The sequence below is a fragment of the Eurypyga helias genome, unplaced genomic scaffold, assembly GCF_000690775.1.
Source record: "Eurypyga helias isolate BGI_N326 unplaced genomic scaffold, ASM69077v1 scaffold41678, whole genome shotgun sequence".
NCBI lineage: Eukaryota > Metazoa > Chordata > Aves > Eurypygiformes > Eurypygidae > Eurypyga > Eurypyga helias.
The window spans coordinates 9,228-19,133 of record NW_010265893.1 but is presented as its reverse complement, the minus strand read 5'-3'; the positions used below and the strand labels follow the sequence as shown (position 1 = coordinate 19,133).

At 39.1% G+C, this 9,906-nt stretch overlaps 1 protein-coding gene across 1 annotated transcript in view; it reads right to left on the bottom strand.

The window, feature by feature from the left end:
• Positions 1-2,790: 2,790 nt before the first annotated feature.
• Positions 2,791-9,906, bottom strand: part of APIP (APAF1 interacting protein) — a 10,772-nt gene continuing 3,656 nt past the window's right edge. Inside the window, exons 3-7 of the mRNA XM_010156883.1 lie at positions 8,695-8,812; positions 7,454-7,589; positions 4,726-4,893; positions 4,055-4,177; positions 2,791-2,852 (exon numbers count right to left, since the gene is read on the bottom strand). Coding sequence (XP_010155185.1) covers positions 4,078-4,177; positions 4,726-4,893; positions 7,454-7,589; positions 8,695-8,812 — 522 coding nt within the window. The 3' untranslated portion in view covers positions 2,791-2,852; positions 4,055-4,077. The remainder of the gene's footprint in view (positions 2,853-4,054; positions 4,178-4,725; positions 4,894-7,453; positions 7,590-8,694; positions 8,813-9,906) is intronic.

The window sequence follows — 9,906 nt, the reverse complement described above, 5'->3', positions numbered from 1 at the left end:
GTCACATTAGGAACTGTTTCCATTAGCAAGCCCATAGGGAAGAAAAGCGAAGGGAAATACAGTCTGCTTTCCCTTGTGTCAGTTGCACCTCTGAAATCTTGAAAACACTTAAAGATGTGTTTTGTGTTTAAGTGGAGCAGAGGACTATGCAGCCTGTCCAAAGTCACTCTCTGATGTAAGAAATGTTTTTCACCCAAGTTCTTCCTGCAATCCACATACACTCACAAGACGTGGAGTCAATGCAAAGTATTTGCCATTGACAAACAAGTGTCTAATAATGAAAAAAATACATCAACAACCTGCAGTAACAGCGATAACCACTATTCCACAATACTGAAGGTCACCCTCCCCCTAAAGTTTAAAGGTTGCACCCTGCAGGTACAGCACTACATATAACAGGGAAGGACAAACGTGCCTAACAATCATAAGACACCAATCCTAATAAACCTGTCAATCCATCAGCACAGCACCACTACTCTGCGAATTTTCAGAATCAGGTAGCACAAGCGTTTAGGAAGGGAGTTCTGAAACCAAGTCAGTGCCATAAACCAGTCAGTGCTATTCTTGTGTTCCTAAAATGTGTAAGGAAATCCAGAAAATAATTACACATGGCTATTCCTTTAATGTAAGAACAGAATGACAAAGATTTCATTCAATTAAATTCACTGTAATTGATGCAGCTGAGTCTTGCAGTGGTGAGGTACTGGAACAGGTTGCCCAGAGAAGCTGTGGATGCCCCATCCCTGGAAGTGTTCAAGGCCAGGCTGGATGAGGCTTTGAGCAATCTGGTCTAGTGGAAGGTGTCCCTGCCCATGGCAGGGGGGTTGGAACTGGGTGATCTTTAAGGTCCCTTCCAACCCAAACCATTCTATTATTAAGGGGAAAAAAAAGAGGCCTATTTGAACCATATGAACAACTCTTTAGTTGCTATCTGCCTGACAGGGACAGGAAAATTTGAGAGCAAAGCTTAGGTATTTCCTGTAGAGAAAATCTGAAGCACCCCACAGAGGTGAGGGAAGGTTACCCTGGCAGGTGAGCGCTCAGCAAGTTTCTGATGGCAGGTCATTCCACAGTGATTCATTCCTCTGGAGCGGTAACTCTGCCAGTTGAGGTCTTGATGTCACCTTTGACAGCTGCTGTTGGTCTGGTAGCAGCAGATGCTGAACTCTTGTGCAGCACAGAAAAGACAGGCTGTAGCTGCTAAAGGGATGTGAAGATAAGAGGGATGTGGTTGCCGACAAACTGGCAACACAGCAGCAGCAACTTGGGTGGCTACACCAAGCTGTCATGGCACAGATGACCACATCTTACTGCTCAGAAACAGCTGGTAACCCAGCAGGCAGGATCAGGTCAGCAGGCACTTGGCTTATACCATGATGCTTTACTGCAAAAGAGTTGTTTTGGAGCCCAGTGACAGACGGTTAGTGTGGGGACACGGATACCCACCAAACCAAAGCAGGATGGTTTTTGTGCAAGTTCAGCACAACACAATTACCAGTAACTAGAGAGACCAATGGCATGTGTTGTGCTATAATCAGCAGTCTGACATAGATAATTCAAGAAGAGTCAATGCTCATTAATGTGTAAAAAAAATAAGTTTATTCCTGACTTCTTGGTTTAGCAGAATGCTTTCCAGAGATTTCAGTTCCTTCTGACCTCTTCAGAACATCCACAGTGAATGCCTGTCCACAAGTAGCCAATAAGCATGAACAGTCACCCCCATGAAAGCTTTGTCTGCCACCCCTGCCTTCAGCCACCTCCTCTTTTGCCCCACCTCTGAGATGATTCAATGTTTTACCAGTGGCTTATTAGGAAATAATATAATGATTTTTCCCCCCACACTCCTGCAGTAGTTTTCTCTAAGGCTGAAGAGTTAATTCACGGCACAGAAGCTCAAAAAGAAGTGCCAGAGATGATGCAAGAGGAAGTGGTGGGAATGCATCGCCCCTAGTAGAAAACAAGGTCAACTGGTGCTCACCCTGTCTCAATTCACCCTTGGGACTAGTCTCAGTACTCACTCAGAAAGTTAGTCAATCCAGGCTTAGACTGATGACTCTGGGGGGCCATTCCAGTAGATTTTGAAAGAAGAGACTAAGGTACATAAATAAGTGAGACTGTATTTCAATGAGCAGTTTCATTACATCTACCTTAGGCTGGCTAATCACAGGTCATAAAAAGGTGTTTTAAAGTTGTAATAAACAAATCTTATTAAAAATGAATGAATTAAAAAAAGTAAAAACCAGACAAGACCCAGAGCAGTCTCTCAGTAACAACTTCCAAATGCATGCTATAAAATTATGTTTCCTACTCATTATAATGACAGTCAAAAGAATTTAAAAATATATATATGTTACAGGCTTAATTTAAAAAAAGGAACCTATTAACATGGTGTGAATGAACCAAGTTCAAACAACGCTTTAAAGTTTACACCTAACTTCTAATTAAGGGGTCGTCTTCCCTTTTTTCCCCAAGAATAAAGGCAAGTATAACTTTCAGAAATGGAGACCTAGAACAAGTTAAATGATATAGCAGTAGAGCAGGATCAACAAATGCAGGTTGTTGAAATGTTCATTTTTAAAGCATATAATATGTCACATTAGTTCTCCACAGCCTTTTACAAAATCTTTTTTTTTTGAATCTGAATTTTCATTCCGCCTACTGTAGCATTTCACAGGATTCATAAATAGCAATGATTGTTAAATTGTTTGTTTGTTTGAACCCTCCTTTTCTTCCTGGATGTGTTTAACAGTCAAAACTGACTGCTAATATCTGTCAATCAGCAGAGTATAACAGCACCCTCTTCTGGCTTTAACAGCTGAGGTGGAATCTGAAACTCCCATCATGTTAGAAACCTGTATAGGAGAAACAAGACAAAAGTGAAAATATTCTAAAACTCTAGGTATTCAGTAAAAGGAAATAGGCAAAGGAATATTAATGCCACTGTGTTAGCCCAGCCTATTCAACTGCAGAGGCTGAAGAGCCGTTTTAGAATGGCTGTTGTGGGCCATGAGGTAGCCCTGTGCAGGTGTGGCTAGCCAGCATGTCCTCATCACTGCATGCAGTGGCAGCACTCCAAATACCTGTTCACACAGAGGCTCACTTGACAGCAAGCCTCCTGTCCCACTGCCTCCTTCTCTAGTGTGGGCATAAAGGCTAATGACCCACGTACCTGTCTGTTCTGGGCTCATGCTGCCTGAGCAGCCATTTGTCATCTCTCCTGATGCAAACTGGGTGGGTGGAGAGGATTATCTGATGGGCCAACTTAGCCTATCCTGTTTAATTAGACCATCATTTTGGCCTAACAACTCCTTTTTAATCTCAGTACTGGTTTCTTTAAACTTGCTTAGGTTTTTAGGAAGAAGTGTCCAGACTCTGAAATATTATGCTACCAGTGCATTTTGCTGCAACAACCTGTATATAGCTTAAGTGAGAATTGTTTCAGGGATCCTCCATGTAAAGTACTGCCTGATCATATTATCCGTGTGCTTTTAATTCAAAATATTTGTTACAAAAACTTTCAAAACACTGATCATTGCTGCATTAGAAAAGAGAAAGTCATGGTAATTTTCTGTATGAGGTAAACAGGTGATGCTCATCAATGAAACTTAATCAAATTGCAACCAGCCTTTTCTGCTGAAGGAAAAGAAAACAACCACCCATCATGTAAGTAATACCCTTGAGATGGACTAAAATCAAACCTGGAAGTGGTTGCTAAGGCATCTCTGTATAAATTAGCTTACTAGGCTGGAGTCTTCTCCACTGACTTTTTCTGGTAATGCTTGATACAATTCAGTTTGAAAAAGCAATCACATTCCCTGCTGTACATAGGTGCTAAAACATGCACAGGACATACTTAACTATTAATACATATCTTTTTGTTCCACTGTGTGTAACGGGGCATTATCTCAGGCACAAACACAATTGCACTGGTAACAGAGTGGAGTGGAGGAGATGTGTAATACTGAACCTTCCTGAGTGGGAAAGCAGACTGGAGTGATGGTGTCATCTGTAGTCTCTCCCTCCAAAGAGATCCTGTCTACAGATAAATTCACACCTGAATATGAATGTTGTTGTCATTTACACGATCCCATTTTCTCCTGCTGGATGTTTTGAAGGATCTAGCCCATGCTGCTTCATCTGCACGGCGATATCAAACAAGTAATCGTAACACTCACACCTAAAATTAAAAGGAAAAAAATGTGAAATGTAAAGTAAGGCTCAAGTCTTACCAGGTTTTATGGATATAGTTTACTTCCTTGAGCTGTACATCACCAATGCGACAGTCTGACTTGGACAGCTCTGTTATCATTTATTTCCATTATTGTGGTATGGAAAGTACCCAGCATTTTTGTTACATGAGCCTCATTTGCTGCATTTCCGTCAGCAAATGAAGAAAATTCCAAAAATGGGACTAGGGAAGACTACACAAAGAGTATTGGCAGGTGTCAGGTATAAAAGCAGAGACTGCCTGCAGGTTTCATGAGGAAGGCTTGTCCATATGAAAGGAAAATGTTGGTAACCCTATCAGTCAGCATTGATACGAAAGGAAAACCAAGCGGTGGAATCATGAATGAACACATTCCCAAAAGCTCCCTATGCATTCCGTGTAGCCAGAACTTAATGTTCTGAATCATTGTCCATGGGTTGGAAACACACATGACATTAAGGTCATGAGGATTTTGAGGTATAATGGCAAAAGATATCACATTCCTAAATTGTGCTCACATCGTTTTGGCTTTTTCCCATGTTTCTCCCCACACATAAACCCCGTGACGTCTGACCAAAACAGCACAAGAGTCTGGGTATCTTTCCAAGGCACGTGCCATTCTCTCCTTGAGATCCTTCTCTTCTGGTGTATTCTCAATAATGGGAACCACTAGTGTATCATCATATCTGAAAGAAAAATAAATGTTCATGTGTTTAAAAATTGCTGTGTTTGGATGTATGAAGCTTTTCCCAAAGAAAGAGATTCTCCTTTGACTGTGTAGAGATGTTAACAAATTCTCAACACTAGTGATTTTACACTATTCTCTTGGGAGTCACAGTGTAATAGAAGAACACTCAGGAACGTCTCTCACTCCCAAATGTATGCTATGCTGGCAATACCTGAGCTACACTTGAGGCACAAACAGAAAATAACACTTTAATGTATTAGGTGTAGCTTTTTGTTCACATATCACTCTGTAGTTAGGTCCCTTTACAACTTTTTCAGACTCTCTTCATCCTGTATTGGCATCATCTACAAGCTTTATCTCAGATTAAATTATTTAAAAGAATCACATCATGAAGAAGGAAATGAAGCTGTTTGCTGGAGAGCAGGGAAAAAAAAAAAATTAGCTAGTCCAAAAAGCCCCTGGAAATAAGATTGTCCTGCTAAGGCGTATAAATAGAAAATAGAGTCAACACATGAAAAAAATTCTCTGTGATGGAGTCATTGGTGGGCTATATGTGATCTTAAGACAGCCTGAGAACCCCAGTTCCAAAAACAAGATGATGCATGTTACACAGTGGAACTTGCCTAAGAGTTTCTTCTGAAGGAGGACTGGGATATTTGGCATTGTTTGAACCTTAATTAACACTGGCAGAAACTTGTTTAAATAGTTTTAATAAGTCCCCAGTTCAGATTCAGATTTATCATTGAGATCACATAGATAATTCATGAGTGGATGCTAGTAGTACTTACTTTTACAAAACACAGAAAGAGAGCAATGGTAAAAATAATACAGCTTGTACTTCAAATCAGATCATCAGAAAACTGAAGTCTCATCCCTTACAGTTTTCAATGGTGATGCACTATCAGAACAGTGAACGAAATGGGATTCGTAGGTGTACTTTGACTCTTCCCTGTTCTGATCGTAACAATTGGATGTGGAGTGTTTGCTACTAGGGAGGCCAAACGAGCTAAGGGCCTGGTTTCCTAGGTTCTGCTTTCTACTTGGACGTCAGTTTGGAAGTGGGTATACATACCATAACTGATGTCTAAACATAACCATAAGGTTTTTATCAAGAGCTAATATCTATAAAACCCTAAGAAGACTCTGAATGAGTTAAATACATAATAACTCTTCAGTTTCATTGAAATATAAGCAGCCTACATTTAGCCAAACCTTCATATAAAATATCTTGGGACTGTCTCAGACTTTCAAAGCCTTTCACTACAGATCTAATTCTTCTACTGAAGTCAAAGGTAAAACTATTCTGGCATCACTGAGATCATATTAAGGCAAACAAATACTTCTGATTATCCTACCTGTAGAATTTTCCTGAATAGCTTCCAGAAAAGCTTTATGCAATTAGAAACAATATATCGTCAATCCCTTTTTTGAAAGATCTCATTCTGTACTATTGAATTTCTTTTGAATTCCACGGGAAGCCTCGTGTGAGGCAAGACTGTGGAATCAGTCTAGTATGGACGAATATGTACTTCGGAACCATGTAAACTAGAGCTTTGATTTCTTTAGATTTTCTGGTAAATTAACAGGATGACACAGGACAACTTTGAAATACGGAACCCAATAAATACAATGTCTCCTAACTAACATTTAGAATGTTTGAGAATTCAAAATGGATAGCCAAAAAAGAAAATTGTGATGGAATTTTTTAAAACCAGTGTCATTATACAATTCAATGTAAGGGCTGTTCTTTTGCCACATTAAAAATGCAAATGCTAAGAAGGTAAAGTTGGCAAGTCAACCAAAACTGAATAAAATATGCCTGGGTGTAAAATCACATGCCAGACACATGGCTTGCTCACTTGCCAAAAGCAAGTTAGTTACAAAAATTAGCATCAAAAAGTGGGAAGAACTTAGCATTTCAATTTTTCATCTAATCGTCACATATTATACACAAGTTGTTTGTGGATCCCAGTTCAGTGCTCTGTGGGTGGAGTCCTCAAAACAAGCCATCACACATAATTTGGAATAACTCAGCACTTACCTCAGAGTTCATCCTTGAAAGGTAATAATACTATCTTTAATGTGCTGTTTATTCTGAATCTTCTTTCAAACTGTGTCAAGTAAAGTCTGAAATCCTCCACTCTCTTAACATGCCCTGAACTAGCACAGGCAGTGGTACGTGAAGTCCACCCAAATGTAGTTTGTACACTGTCAGTCCAAGCTAATGTTGGTTGGCTCCAGTTTCAGTTTCACATTTTATAGCTGAGTTAACAGTTCTGTTCTCAAGGCATTTGTCAGGACAAAGCGCTTTATCTAGTTTGTATCTGTAGCTCAACAGACCACAGTAGCCTTGGCATTACAAGATTTTATCCCAGATCTCTTTCCATAGGCTTGAGGCTTTCTTTGGGAAAGCCAATGACTGATTCAGAGATTTCCTTCTTATTCCTAATACTTTATATTACACACTTTAATGAACATAAAATGACTTGCCACCTATTTATATTGCTGAAAACAAATGATCAAATAGTATGCCTCTGTTCTTATATATAGAGACATACCGGTAATAGCCTCCAGAAGTACACTTCTGGATTCCTTTTATCATCTCCTGATGGGTAATGCTGAACTCACTCCCTGGGTAAAGAAGAGTAACCATAACAGCAGCCTTGGAATGAGTATGGATCACTGCACCTGCCCCTAAGAACAGAAAAGGAAGAAAAAAAATATATTTTTAGCATTAATTTTAAAATGTGTCTATTAAGAATATTTTATTCACAGACTTGAATCATTTCCTTTGGGTAGGCATCCTAGCAAATGGTAATTTACTGTATTAGAGGAAAAAATATAAAACAACCTAAATGAAGGTATGAGAAAGTTACTCACATATAAAGGATCATTATGGATTGTCTTAGGACGCTAGTGTTAACTTCTGGTTAGTGACAAATTCCAGGAGAGAAACTACTTGCACAGATTCAAGGAGAAACACTACCTGTACATTTCTTTATATACTGCAATGACTGAAAAAGTCTACTAATTTTATCATAGTTCTGAGATTCTAAAAAAGTCCCAAACTTATTATTTGTGAGATGAAATTTTAAAGGCTTTTGCTTTCTTTTTATGCTAGCACTCTTCTTCGATTATCTGCTGACACTGAAAAAAATTGTTATTGTTATCTTATTGTGTCATGATGGAAAGGTAGGTAGACAATAATTATAATTTACTAATTAAGTTGCAATGTTGCCTAAAACATGAAATGAGTTTTCCTCAGGTATACATGTATGCTTCTGGTGCAGGAAGATCAGAAAAGGCTCCCTAAATCCTTTCTAAAGTAATAGATGTAAATCTTACACAACAGCAAAAGCTCTTTATTACGGTCCACCTGCAAAAGAGAAGTTTCCTATGTTCTTCACCTCTCAGCAACTTAGAACCTCCGAACACAGCCAATGGTTGTGAAAGGATCTAAACCACAGTCGCTGAGTACACAAAACACCCTGTATAAAACTGCTGTAAATCTCCCAGTTCCTCCTGCAACCTATGAAAACACTGTACTAAAAATCAGTGCCATAAAGATGATCACAGGTACAGCTACATGAAAAGATTAAAATGCAAATGACATTCCCAGGACATTACCATGGATTACCTGCCGTTGTACATATCCCTTTGCAAATCAATTTATTTTATAGTTTCATGTTTATTTCACTGTAATCTCCATACATAAAGAATATGGTACTGAATTTCAATTTTGTGTATGTGTATATACAGTGTTTCAGTTACTGCTGAACTAAAAACATTTGCTACCCACCTCTCATAGTGTAGGCGTTCATAAAAAGAGGTGTGCACTGGCTTTTCTTCAGTTTCTTGTGCGGGGGAGGACCACTGATGTCCCGTTCGTTCATGTCACAAACAAACATATCTTCTGGCTGTAAGAAAGAAGAAACTATTTTCACCTATGATGACCTGAATAGTTTTGTTTTCTTTCTCGGCCAACAAATACATACACCATATATTTAATGTAGAACGTGACTTTAACTTTGTAAAAGTACTGTAACGCACCACATTTATTGTAGCTTCCAATACTATTTACTGACACTGTGGAATATGAATTAATGTTAGGCACTCTTTTTATCCAGACTGCTGCCAAGCAGATACTTGTGAAACTAAAATTTTCTCAGAAAGGAGACAGCCTGTATCAAAATAACAGACAAAAGATCAAAAGGAAAAGTAAGGAAATAATTTATTCAAAAAAAGAAATGTAGATGTACTTCCCTTTCTCCCCCTTAAAGAACCAACAAAGGACAAGAATTAAACCTACGTATAATATATTTAACTTGTAGAACTATTTTTTTAAAACTTGCTTTTAGTAGCTTTAGATGAAAGTTAATCTTTGCAGCAACCAGCTACTCATAATAGTACAAAGAATTGTTCAGGGCAGCAATAAAACTTTCTTCTTTAATGTTATTTATTAAGGGGGCCTACAAGGAAGCTGGGAGGGGACTTTTTACAAGGGCCTGTAGTGACAGGACAAGGCGTAACGGGTTTAAATTGAAAGTGGGGAGGTTTAGATTGGATATCAGGAAGAAGTTCTTCATGGAGAGGGTAGTGAGGCACTGGAACAGGTTGCCCAGAGAAGCTGTGGATGCCCCATCCCTGGAAGTGTTCAAGGCCAGGCTGGATGAGGCTTTGAGCAACCTGGTCTAGTGGAAGGTGTCCCTGCCCATGACAAGGGGATTGGAACTAGATGGTCTTTAAGGTCCCTTCCAACCCAAATGATTCTGTGATTCTATGATTTTAGGAAATACAGTTGCAAGATTTCTATACTGTGGTCAATCCACTGCTACTGCTAGCAAAGACCAGACCGTCACGGTCTTGCCATGTTATACCTTTGCCTGCTTTACTGGCTAACATCCCCAGTAAGCACTGCTGCAAATCCCCAAGTTTCTATCAGTGAAGAGATTCCTTTCACTTCTCATTTTACTTACTCTCAGATGTATAAAACAACAAATCATTCTCACAT